This window comes from Mixophyes fleayi, chromosome 7 (assembly GCF_038048845.1).
Source record: "Mixophyes fleayi isolate aMixFle1 chromosome 7, aMixFle1.hap1, whole genome shotgun sequence".
NCBI classification, from domain to species: Eukaryota; Metazoa; Chordata; class Amphibia; order Anura; family Limnodynastidae; genus Mixophyes; species Mixophyes fleayi.
Window position 1 is genome coordinate 94,900,142 of NC_134408.1, and position 14,033 is coordinate 94,914,174.

At 39.7% G+C, this 14,033-nt stretch overlaps 1 protein-coding gene across 2 annotated transcripts in view; it reads right to left on the reverse strand.

Moving 5' to 3' along the window:
- The window catches only part of CDK15 (cyclin dependent kinase 15), a 225,588-nt gene that overhangs the window by 174,810 nt on the left and 36,745 nt on the right, over positions 1-14,033 (reverse strand). For both annotated transcript variants that reach the window (XM_075180145.1, XM_075180144.1), the window contains one exon: positions 13,317-13,414. In XM_075180145.1, the coding sequence (XP_075036246.1) occupies positions 13,317-13,414 (98 nt within the window). The remainder of the gene's footprint in view (positions 1-13,316; positions 13,415-14,033) is intronic.

Sequence of the window (14,033 nt, forward strand, 5' to 3'; positions counted from 1 at the left end):
GGGGCTGCCTATATACTATAGGAACGTGGGGGGGCTGCCTATATACTATACTATAGGAAGGTTTGGGGGCTGCCTATATGCTATAGGAACGTGGGGGGGCTGCCTATATACTATACTATAGGAAGGTGGGGGTGGACTGTCTATATAGTATACTATACTATGCAATAGGAAGGCGGGTGTGGCCTGCCTATAGGAAGGTGGGGGGAACTTCTTATATATTATATTATACTATAGAAAAGTGGGGGGGACTGCCTATATACTATACTATAGGAAGGTGGGGGGGACTGCCTATATACTATAGGAAGGTGGGGGGCTACCAATACTAAACTATAGGAAGGTGGGGGGCTGCCTATACTAAACTATAGGGAGTGTGAAGGACGGGGGGGGGGGCTACTATAATTTGTAAAGGAAAGGGGGAGTATTTTGCTATAATGTGTGATATGAGGGAAGGGAAGGGGCTGTCTTAATAACACATCGGTGGAATGTAGGCTATTAATTTAATGGTGGTCGTTAGGTGGATGGATAATTTTTTAATGTTTGCTATTTTATTTGTGTGGCGATGGTGGAGCAATTTTATTTATTTGTGGGCTATTTCATTAAATAGCGGGGCCTATTAAATTAAGATGGGGTGGCGAGACATTTAATTTATAGCTAGTGTGATATGGTGTTATTAATTGAATGTGGGCCTGAGTTTGGGGAGGAGAGTTATTTACTAAATGTGAATATGAATTATGGTTGTGGGAAATGGTAATATTAAACGTAAATGCTATTAATTTTTTGCTGGGGTTGATTGGAGGGAAGTAGGTCTACTTATTAAATGTGTATATTATTAATTTATTGTCAGAGCTGTTTGGAGGAAAACAGATCTATTTATCAAATGTGAGTACTATTATTTTAATATTGGGGCTGGAGGGAGGCCTAATTATTTAATGTGGGTTCTATTGATTTAATGCGGGGGCTGGTTGGCATTTTCTACATTTCATGTACCCATTATTTTTTCCAAATGGGGCCTCCAGCATTCCAGGATCCAGACAAGCAGCAACTGATTTAAAGAAACCAGCAGCCACAGATGGTGAATGTGACAAGAACAGGTAGGGGAGAGCAGGACAGACTGCCAACTGTCCTGAATCTGATGGGGCAGAACCAAATTTGATTGACTGTCTCGCTTAGTCAGGATTTGGTCAGACAGCAAAGACAGCTGACTCCTTCTACCTTGCACTGGTCCCATTCTCAGATCACTTTGTTAAACATATGATATGGCCAGCCCCCATTGCACTGACAATATCATTAATCCTGCCTCCTCTGCACTGTATATCACCAGCAAACACTTGTAATAGCTTTCCACTTTACTTATGCCATTGTCTGTCAACCCTCCCTACACTGTTAATTCAAACCACCCCCAATCACATTTAGGGCTCATACACATTTGTTGCAAAAGAAGTGTTTTCTTGAAGATGCTATTTCACCTTCTGATGATTGCACCTGGACAGCCATTTATTATAAAAATTATTATTAATGCATTTTTGAAACACACAGTACACATATTTATATATTATATTTTGAGAGAGATTTAACTGGTAGTTTGCATCTCATGATGTCAGGGAAACAACAGTGCGTGAGGTGCTCATATGCTGCTCTGGCAGACTGATCAAATACGTTTGTGCCAACATGTTTCGTAATAGTTAAACTTATTAAACAAAGTCAAGTATGTTTCTATGAAGGGAATTTCGGAAGGATGTGTTAGTAGACAACTAAACAAGTTGGAGCACAGAGGCATAAACCAGTTGCAGATAATGTAAAAAGGATTCATGTAATTTTATGACACAGGACTGGCAGCATTTGCCCTGCATTGCTTTAAAGATGACCCACTGTTTGCAAAGTCATCACATCTAGGATTTCCTAAATATTACTACAACCAAATTCCAGTAGTTCTAAATCCCGCCTACTGGCTCCACCTACAGTTATTTTGGTACAGCCCACATTAGGCCACTTCAATAATTTTTTCCAGGGCCACTTTAAGTTCCCAATCCGCCCCTGATACTTTGCAACTACTTTCTCAATGACACTTTGCTGCTTTTTAAATGCAGCAAAAAAAAAAAAAAGTTTGCTGTTGTCAACTTGACATTAAAACTATGTATTAATCTACCCCATACTGTATATTGTAAATTATAGCATCATATTAGAAATTTCCAAGTAATCAGGTGAGTTTATAAAAACACACACACACACACACAGACACACACACACACTATCAGCTGTACAGGTTATTTTGTGTGTCCAGAGCATCACATTAAAGATCCTGGGGTATTACTGAGAGAGGGGATTCAATGTATTACATCAGCCACGGTAAGAGAACGATACTGCTAGTTCATTCACAGCCATTATAAATAGTTAACTGAATTACATGTTCTCAAGCATGAATAGTATTGTAATGATTTTAGCGCTTGGTTTATTTATCTCAGTGTTTAAAAAAAGTATTTGACATTGCAAACAAATTTATTGCCAAATTTCCTGGAGAATGGAGCAGCAGCTTTTGTACCATTGCAATTGGAAAGTAGTAAGTTACATTTTAAAGAAGGATCTTTCACTTTACAAAATATGAAAGACACCACTCAGCAAGCAGAAGAAACCACAGCAAGTGGCAGGTAACTTTTCCAGGACTGAAACAGATGGAAAGAAAAATAAAATCATTAAATAAATCCCTGGGCCACCAAGTTGGGCAAGTACGGCATGCATGCACTGAATCATGGACTCTACCAATGTCTGGAATGGTGCAGAGGGCACAGAGCATCAATCTTCAAAAAATAAACCTTACAACTTGTTTGATGGTGGGCAGCATAGTGGCTTAGTGGTTAGCGCCTCACAGCACTAGGGTCATGATTTTGATTTCTGACCATGACCTTTTCTATGTGGAGTTTGTATGTTCTCCCAGTGTTTGTGTGGGTTTCCTCCGGGTGCTCTGGTTTCCTCCCTCATTCCAGAAACATACTAGTAGGTTAATTGGCTGCTATTAAATTGACCGTAGTGTCTCTTGGTCTTTGTGTGTGTATGTTAGAGAATTTAGATTGCAAGCTCCAATGGGGCAAGATAAGTAGAAGTAGAATTAGTGGCGCTATATAAATAGCTGATGATGATGGTGCTGGATGCTCAGTTGTCATTAAGGAATGTCCTATATATAGTTGATTGGGATCAGATCTGATCACTGAGAAGACAGTGAAAAGTCATGCTTATCAAATAAAGATTATTATTATTATTTATAATAATAATAATAATAATAATAATCCATTGGGCGACTATACGTGCTATGTGGATGGGGCATGTTCATCCTGGAAGACAGTCCTTCCATCACAAAAAATATGCTGTAACATGACTACTTAGTACCAACAAACAGCAATTAGCACTGACCTTCCCTTCAAGGGAATGACTGTATTCAAGTCCAAAACAAGAAGATGCACCTGTCAGGCGCTGTCTCCGCTGTTCCTCTGTAATGCGCATGCGCACCGACACGTCCTCTTGCTAGGCAATGGGACGCTTCCTTGTTTCGGCGGTCAGTGTGTCTGACCGACCCCTCTCATCCTCCTATCACAGATTGGTTGCCTCTATTTAAACCCTGCTCTGGCACCATTAGAGTTCCAGTGTATCAGGTCTCCTGTTCTCCAGCATTATTGTATGTTCTTGCTTCTGTTTTGGCTCTGACCCGGCATCCCTTGACTTCTCTTCTGAATTGTGCCTGGTTGCCTCTGTTATTACCCCTGCTTGTCAACCTGCATACCCTGTGCAGCTAAGCCCAAACCTCCTTGCGGGGGTTCCTGGTGTACACCAGGGGTACGTTAGACTCCACACCGCCTGGTTCAGTGGCGCTAATACCAGTTGGTGGTTTATGAGCATCATTAGTCCACAGCACTCTACGAAGCCTGACAGTATACTCTGACCATGTCAGATGGTACTGGGGAACTCTCTGCTCGTGACCTCCTTCTCCACCTGGCTCAACGTGTGGAACAACAGGAAACTAATTAGGCACAACTACTCCAGTGTATCCAAGGAGTAGTATCTCAATTAGATTCTCTTCAGGGATCCATGAATCCTTCACAACCAGCACCTACTGCCACACCTCCTGCCAGCACCAGTTCCACCTCCTCCAGGAATTTGCGCATACCCGCTCCTGAGAAATATGATGGCAATCCCAAGGGTTGCTGATGCTTTGTAAACCAATGCTCTATATAGTTTGAACTCGCCTCAGAGAATTTTTCTTCAGAGAGCTAAAGTGGCTTACATCATTTCTCTTCTTACGGAACATACTCTTTCCAGGACCTCCCCTCTATGGGAACGTGATGATGCTTCTCTCCGTAATTCTTCAGTTTTCGTTAAAAATTTTCTTTGAGTTTTTGATGAGCCTGGTCGTGTTTCATCTGCCGCCTAAAGTCTTCTTGCTCTCCGGCAGGCGTCGCTCTCAGCTGGGCAGTATGCCGTCCAATTACAGACATTAGCTTTTGAGCTAAAATGGAACAATGAGGCTTTGGTTGCCATCTTCTGCCAAGGACTTTCTGACCAGATTAAGGATGTCCTAGCCTCATGGAACCTTCCTGTTCTGAAAGTTGTAGATCGTGTATGATTATTCACTCACAACCTCAGACTGCATGTCCCCTCAATGAAATTAGCTCCACGCTTTATTGGTCACTTTTCCATTTCTCACGTTATTAATCCCATCTCTTACAACCTTACCATCTACCCTCAAGATCCATAACTCCTTCCACATCTCATTGCTAAAACCTCTGGTCCTCAACAAATTCTTCAAAGAACCGGTAACCCCTACCCGCTAACCCCATCAAGACTTTTCTTGGGAGATGAATGTGAGGTGGAAAGAGTCTTGGAGGTTCGCTCTCTTTGTGGCAAGACCCAGTTTCTTGTACATTGGAAGGGCTACGGCCCAGAGGAAAGATCTTGGGTAGATGAAGTTGACCTCCATGCTCCTCGTCTCCTTGCTGAGTTCATGGATAAAACCAATCCTTTTCTAGGGGGGGAGAAGGGGAGGGGGTACTGTCAGACACCGTCACCGCTGTTCCTCTGTAAAGTGAAGATGGCCGCCTGATAGTTAGGGCCAGGGGCGTCCTGCTGCTGAGCAACAGGCCCGCAGCATCCCTGGCCGTCCTCGTGCCACTAGGCGCATGTGCACTGCCATGTCCTGTTGCTAGGCAACGGGACACTTCCTTGTTTTGTCAGTCAGTGTGTCTGACCGCCCCTCTCATCCTCCTATCTCAGCTTGGCTGCCTCTATTTAAACCCTACTCTGGCACCATTAGGGTGCCAGAATATCAGGTCTCCTGTTCTCCAGCATTATTGTATGTTCCTGCCTCTGTTTTGGTTCTGACCCGGTGTCCCCTGACTTCTGGATTGTGCCTGTTTGCCTCTGTTGTGACCTCGGCTTGTCGCCCATTCTTCTGGATTCCGGTATTAGTCCTATCCTTGGGACCTTGGCCGGTCTTACTTCTTTGTGGATCTCCCTTCGGTACCGCCTGCTCGTTTGGTTTTTGACCCGGACCGTTCTGACCACTCTCAGTCACTACTCTGGTAACTGTCTAGGAGGACCGCGACCTGCGTTCCCTGTGCAGCTAAGCCCAAACCTCCTTATGGGGGTCCCTTGTGAACACCAGGGGTACGTTAGACTCCGCACCTCCTGGTTCAGTGGCACTAATACCAGTTAGTTGTTTCTGAGCATCTTTAGTACACAGCGCTCTACGAAGCCTGACAGCACCCTACATCATTACAGAACAACTAGAACCGTGGGCTGTAGAATTCTTAAGGTTGGCCTATGTCTTCCTCGTTTTTGCACACATAATGGATTATTGTCAGATTATTTTTTACCCTTTATGTTCAGGGAGAGGGAGGTACTAGCATGTTCAAATAAAGGTTAAACCTAGTGGGACCCCCTCTCAATATACAAAAAACCTGCCGCAACGGTTAGGTATTTCTCTTATTCCATAAACCAGTATTGTCTAATAACTATAAATTCTAGAGGTGCTACCCAATATTTTTTTTTTTTATACAATAACTTTTTATTGAATACAGTTTCAGAAAATGCAATTGTAAAGACCAAGGGCAATCACATGAGATGACACTTAACAAAGTGCATGGAAGTCAAAACCACATAAGATATAGTCAGTAGTAAAATTATGTTGCCAAGTATGAGACTACCCCCAATATTCTTTTAAATCCAAACACAAGAAAATCAGTTAGCTTTATAGGGTGCACAAAACCTTGTCTTTATTTATAAATATTCATGACTTTATTGGTATGTATTAAAACATCTTAATTGCTCATCCTGCAACATTCAGTAAAATTAAAAAGCAGCAAAATAAAATACAGGTATGTGAAAAGAATGAAGACAAAGGTGTAGAAATACAATTTTGGTTTTCATTAGGATCCTATTATAATAGTTTAACAAGGAAGCTCTTCAGCTCCCTTGTACTTTATAATTGTTTGTATTACTATAATTCGGAATTTATACTACAAGTCCTTTTTCTAGAAAGATACATTAGTAAGGATCCATACACCTTAATAAGAGTCGATACACAATAAAAAAATCTACTAATCTCTGTTGCCAACACTGAGATATATTTTATTATAATATTTTCTGATGATACCAAAACCTCTATAGTGATAGATATGCATATAATGTATCTTTTGGATGGTCCAGTACCTTTACACACATTTAATTATCCTATCTATTGCACTGACTGTTCATGTTTCAATCATATGCAAATTAATCCAAGTAATTGAGATATTATTTAAACACACTATTTCATATTCTCATTGTGGCTCATAAGTTTAAGCCTGCAGTACAGTGATTTATCTTTAGTTAATTAAACTGTTTTATTTACCTGTGTTTGAAGTTATATCACATAGCTAAATCAAGCTTTCCTCTTTACTTACTATGTTGATAATGATGGTGTGCGCTCTGAGGAAACATACTGAGAATGGGAAATAAATGATCTGCCTACCAACCATGTGGTGTATCCTACAAACCGATGTTATGACTTGTATTTGTTTTGTTTAGAACATTACAAGTAACAATTTGTCACATTATCAATATATTCCGTTTATAAAGCCTGCATGATATATTAACAGGGATCCCAATTCCAGAAATTATAACACGGATTGCCAGCTTTCATTAACATTATTTCGGGCAGCTTGTAGCATAACCAGACAGTAGTTGTTCAAACACACGCACACTTGTCTAGGCTCTTTTGTCCACTTCATTCACACAGGCAAAGAGATATAAATACGAGGGTGAGTTAAAAATTATCCGCACTCTAGTTATATTAAAACTTCTGTTGGCCGCACTGTCTTAGCAATGCTTTCCATACCAGGACGCTGTCTCCCCATCAATGATGTGCAGGTTTAAACGTGTTACGTAAGTTCATTTGCGACTGCAGTTCAAGAAAAAATAGCTGCCCCACTTGTGATTTGAAAGAAGAGCAGCGTGCAGTGATTTGTTTTTCGTGGTCTGAGGGTGTGTCTGGTGCCGATATTTATTGAAGACTTTGTGCACAGTATGGAGAAAGTGTTTTGTCTCAAAGAAGTGTGTATGAATGGATAGAGAAGTTCAAAGAAGGTCCCACAAGTGTCAGCCATGAAGAAGGGGCCGGACGCCTGTCCACGTCCACGATTAATGATAACATTGAGCATGCACATGAACTGATTCTGTTGGATAGACAAGTGACAGTAGATTATTTTGAAAATCATTTGCAAATCAGCCATGGCTCTGCCTATGCAATAATCCATGACAGACTTGGGTTTCGAAAAGTTTGTGTGAGATAGATGCTGAAACTCACAGAAGAGCACAAACAGAAGCGTTTGGACATCGGCAAACAAAATTTGAACCGATACTGTAAGGAAGATGAAAGTTTATTAAAAAGAATCATTACTGGCGAAGAGATATGAAATTATCACTACGAGCCTGAGAGTAAACGGCAGAGTATGGAATAGAAACATCCTCAATCGCCAACTAAGAAAAAGTTCAAAAGTCAACCATCAACTGGAAAATTGACTGTTTTTTCAAGGGCCATTATTGGAACATTATCAGGATAAAGGTTCAACAATCAAGAGTGCTCATTACAGTGAGATGCTCACTGAAGAGCTGAAGTCAAACAAACAAAACGCAGAGGACTGCTCTCCAGTGGTGTTGTGTTATTGCATAACAATGCAGGTCTGCACACCACTGCTCATACTGTCCACACTCTCCAAAAACTTTGTTTTGAGGTGTTAAAGCATCATCTCTATAGTCCTGATCTTGCTCCATTGGATTATCACCTGCAAGAAGTCCTGAGAAGATGGAGATTCCCGTCTGATGAAGAGGTGAAGACAGCCGTGCATTCATAGCTCGCAGCTCACCCTAAAACATTTTTTAATAAGGGAATACGAAAGCTTGTTGACAGATGGACAAAGTGTATTGAAAAGCAGGGAGATTATATCGAAAAATAATGTGTTTGTCTTTTCTGAACATTGATTAAAATAAATTCTACAGCCATAGTGTGGATAATTTTTGACTTACCCTCTTATACCTTATGGGGTGGTCGGTAACTAAGAGTAGGTATAAATGCTAGCACACATCTCGCTTGTTGCTTTATCAAGGCTGATATACTATTTCACACGCAGGATTATATAAAAGGTGTCTTGCCCAAGGGACCCCCTCCCATTCAGATATCCCACTCCGGTTTACCCTGCATGAATATATTAAAGGTTGAGGGTGGCCGCATTAAAGCACATGCTTTCTACGTACACTGTTCCTGGATAGTCTTTTTAAATAACCACATGCTTTTTACAACTCTTCTATAACATTGTACTGATTAAAGGCAGCATAGAACTCAATCGCAATACAGATATATAGTGTATGAAATAGTATCTTTACTTATACAATAATGTTACAAAATATCTTCAAAAACATAATCTTTCACAATGAACATATAAAAGTTCAACAAATATGATAAAATATCTGTGTGTGTGTAGGTACATTAACTTCCTTTACTAATTTCTACATTAATGTGTTGTGACACAAGAACCCTTCCGATGATGCACACACCACAACTTACACATAGACGCAAGATCCAGCGCTAATTATTTAATAAACATCAAGGGTTTAAATGTGCAGTCACATCAAAATATTTTCGAGAGCAAAAATGCATGTCTAGCTAACTTAATCAATTTACTACAAATGTTTGCTGATATTCAAACAATAATTGCATAAACAAAACTTATAGAATGTAGCATAGTGGCTTGTATGTTCAATGACCAATGATAATAGCTGAAGTTGAATGTCAAGTTCCAAAGCACCAGTATAATCCAACACTGAGTCAAAGGTAGAATAATCGTGTACAGTACTAAACCGAAAGAGAGTGTGTTGTCGTCTGGACTTGTTCTCCATGGTTGCTGTCTCAAAGATTCCCAAAATAGTAGCAGAATAACTTGAAATCTGTCAGGACCACTGTGCATTATAAAGATGTTCCATGTATGTGTGTGCGAATAAATAATAAATAAAACAGGTATAAGTAAAATAACAATGTGTTGCTGCCGCAGTAATGGGCTAAGGCAAGTGACTTAAATAAAAAACATTTTATTGACAATATAAACAAATGTTTGCATGTAAAAAAAAATTCAGCCATCAAAATAAATATATTTAAAATCCTTAAAGAAAAGTTAAAAGTCCTAACACATGGGGTTACCAGATATTTGTGTCCGGATATTTCCTATATGGGTACAAATTTTGAATAAATGATGTATGAGATGCTGCGGCGAGCGTTCCAACAAGAGGAACGCATGCAGAGAGTTCCGGAAGTGATGTGGTTTTAGGAGTGGTCCAAAGCGTTTCGTCACATATTGTGACTTTCTCAAGTGTAGATGGTTCTGTTTATGCAACGATGAATTGGACACTGTGTGTCTCATGCTCCAGGATGAGCACAATACATAAGGAGACGTCCAAACTGTTGGAGAACCAATCCCCTGCAAACAGTATAGCCAAGTGTCAAACTTCACAACGCCGGGTGCACGGCTGAGCTGCTTCCAACGCCGAATGCACGACTGATCTCAATCTAGTGTGCTGATCCTCATATATATGAAGGATCAGATGTTATGTCAGTTTGGAAAAGATAACAACAATGTAGATAACAGTCAATCCAATATCTGTTATATCCAAGTACGTTTCCAAGTTCATAAGAGCATGTAAGCTAATGCGTTTAGTCAGCTCTAAGGTCAACTTTTTCAAAACTTTTTTCTCTGAAATAGTTGGCCTTAGCGCTGACCAAACGCGTTAGCCTATAACTGAGATATTTGATTGACTGTTATCTAGTTGTATAAATCATAGTGTACTGGCCAGACAGTGTTTTTTTCCATAAGGAGGCAAATTTTATCTGTATTCCAAGTGTTTTCCATATGAATATTTTCTCTTATATTATATCATCATCAACGTGTTTTTTCTTTTTTGTTATATTGTTGTGCTACATCTATTTATTACAAGCACCTGTAGAAAGCAAGTGTGCATATTTTTGTGGCTGATGTTTACACGGTTTATAAATAATTATTGTTTTTATTGTTTAAATAAAATAATACACATTTTCACAAGGTCCGCCATCTCATACTTTTTTTTTAGTGTTTGGGATCCCCCACTTGGCGCACCCTATCAGATTTTCTTTTATTTTTAAATACATCACACTCCTCCCACAGTCCTAGCTTGATGGACAGGTGACATCCCAACTGGTCTTTATAGAAGTGTTCTTTTCAGGTGCTCTGCTTGACTAGTCACACTGCAGACACACCCTGTCAGCTGCTGTCAGCTGTGGAAAAAGATACCTCTGAACCACTTCAAAATAGTTAAATCACACTCTATACTATTATTTTGTCACACATGTCCTTCACTTGTATACCTTTAAGCTGGGTGCAGTGCTATACAAATATGTAACCCTGTCTGATGTCTTGCCCTGCAGGCTGTCATCTGAATACCTAACTTTTCTCTTAGAGGACTGTGACTGTGACTCCCTTTGTCACAGTGTATAAGTACCTTCTTCATGTATGTATATATGTACGTACGTACGTACGTACGTACGTACGTACGTACGTGTGTGTGAGTATCCCAGATTCCATTATAATGCCCATTTTAGTAGTGTTAATTCAGTATAATGCAGAGATATCTTAATATCATAATCGTAGATTTCTTATAAACAATATAACAATCTAGTATAGATTCCTTATCATCATCATCATTTATCCCAATACATATATCCCAGCTTGCGTCCAATATATACCTTGCTCAATACTATATTACTGCTGCTGGTAAGACCCCTATTATCACAATCAGAACTGTCTTTGCTACCTCCAGTATATCCATATATCACGCTTATCCTTGTATATGACCAGTGGGCGTAGTGGGAAGGTAAGACATACTGGCACTTCTCCACAATAACTTTGTATTCTGATGCTAGTACAGCATGTGTCCTGCTTCAGAGAATAAACCACTATGCATTTTACACCCTTTTGGACCATGTGGAGTCCCATGAGCAGGAAGTGCCTTTGCGTTATATTGCCTTGTTATTCCCTGGGTGACCCGAAGCAGCTCCACCATGAAGTCTCCAACTTATTCGGCTTTGTTCACACTGCATAATGAACAACTTAGGCTTAAATACTTTACACTCCTCCCACAGTCCTAGCTTGATGGACAGGTGACATGTGCTCCTTATACAACTAATTATTTCTGTACCTCCATGCCTGCACTGGTCCTGCTTGTGGTGGATTGTACCAGTGTGGGAGCCAGAGCTACCATATACAGCAATGCATGGAGACTAAAAGAAAGATTGTGGAAGCTGGATGTCAGATCTAGTGAAGGGTATGGCTCTTGGACTGATAGAGAAGCAGAGGTTAAGGACTGCGAGGAAGGACAATCTTCTTCCTGCATCCTCATTACTTGCAGGTCTTGTGAATCTATGTGCCTGGCAAAACCATGGTGACAGTGAAGCAGGACCACTGTCATGTCCGCAGAGACAGAAGCCAAAGTATCAAGAACGAAGCAGGCAGATGGTGTGGGCCAACAGCCTGGTAGTGACCTGATATCGTGACAAGTGTGTCCATTTGTGCAGCAAATATTGTGAAGGACGATTTATCACCTTCCTCCACTGCCTTGTAATCCATTGTCCGTGTAAGGAGCAGTTTTTGCACTGCAGCCTGTTGCAGTCGTATAATTGGATGAAAGAAAGTATATTGGTTAATATTGTTTTGCCGTGCGATTGCGATTCGTACGCCACGTAACACAGATCCGTACGCCACCTAACACAGCGCGTAGTGCGATCGCACGGTAAAATACGCACGTACACACTCGCATTACAACATTTAGTTATTTATATAATTCATATTCATGCTAGTCCGTTACACTGTAATTTATGAGCAGATAGTATTTGGTTTATTATTAGTTTATATAATATGATTATATGTACACTTCAGTGATATTTAAGGTTCAGCTTATAGGAAAGGTGTCATGTCTAATATCATATTAATCCCCTTTACATCAGCAGCTGTTCGGTGCATTCAGCGAAGAGATCGCACATTGCATACTCTAGTTATTGATGTTAGGGAATAAACTAATATGATATTAACTGTCAAATGCTAATGGACTGATTGTAATTGGAGTTTGGCAGGAAGAACAGAGCAGTTTGGCGGGAAGAACAGAGCTCATCCCCTGGAGAGACCCCCACCTTTGGATTCCTTAGATTGAATCAGCCTATGATTTGTAACCCACTGGACCCTCCTGAGGCCTGGACCAATAGAAGCAAGCTATATCACCTGCATTGTTTCACTGTATCTCTGTTTGCATATAAGCAGTAGCTCTCATGTAGTGTTCAGTCTACTCTGACCACAGTTATCTAAACAGATATACTGTGCACTGGGACCCGTGGAAGCGCAGCGATTGCAGCGGTATGTATTTATCTTTTGGTATTGGCTGTACTGTACTGTATTATATTACAATCATGTATTGAATTGTTAACTTGTTACATCTGCTAAAATGAATCACTTTGTGCGTTAGAAACACAATACAATCGCTTGGGCAATGCTTATTTGAAAACGATACAATTACTTTAATAACCCTGACTATTAATGTCCCTCCTTTCTCTGACCTTTTTTTTTCTTTAAGTAAACTGGCTGCTTGGACCACAGGTTTAATTAAAACTGCACAAAATTGATAAGCATTTGAACTTGAAATATTTTTTGTGTCAAAAAACAAGGACTTTTCTGGTAAAACTTGGGCACATTTAAGCCCTATGCAAAACTAGCACTTACCTACTTATTCCTTTATACACTGTTGCATAGGAACCTTCGCCCAGTTTTTCAAGGTTTAAGTAGGAAGATGCATTGCCAAATGGCAGACCCTTCTTCGGCTGCAATGGCAACATGAGAAAGAATTAAAATGTGCAATTAATAATTTGAAAAGTAATAAAATGAGATATAAATGACAAGCTGCATATAGCCCATGTTACAGAGATGTACCGGTACTCTGAGAAGATGAGGTTGTTACACTCCAATTCTATCTTGTTATATCCTTACAATGTGATAACAATATATTAAATCACTATTTACTGAATAAAACATAAAAAAAAAATCACAGCAAATTAAAAATTAAACAGCAACTGGCTATTACTCTGTGTGAATTTGTTATTGAACGAGCAAAAATGTATTGTGACAACACCTGTTCATGTAAAAATATCACAGTTATGAATATTCACTGCATACTTACCTTTATCGAAATAGCTGACATATTGTAGTATATCCTTTCCCACCCTTTGTTTGTCTTCCTCAATACACAAGTTATAGTGTTGTTAATATCTCTGACTGTTTATAACAACTCAACTCTATTGTCATTTAATATTTCTTTTGTTATTGTGTAATAATGTCAAAAGACCACAATATATTGTCTGTTATTTATCTATTAACTTGGGAAAAACAATACAAATTTACTTTAAAAAAAAAAATGTATTGTGACCTGTTCTGTGTTTGTTT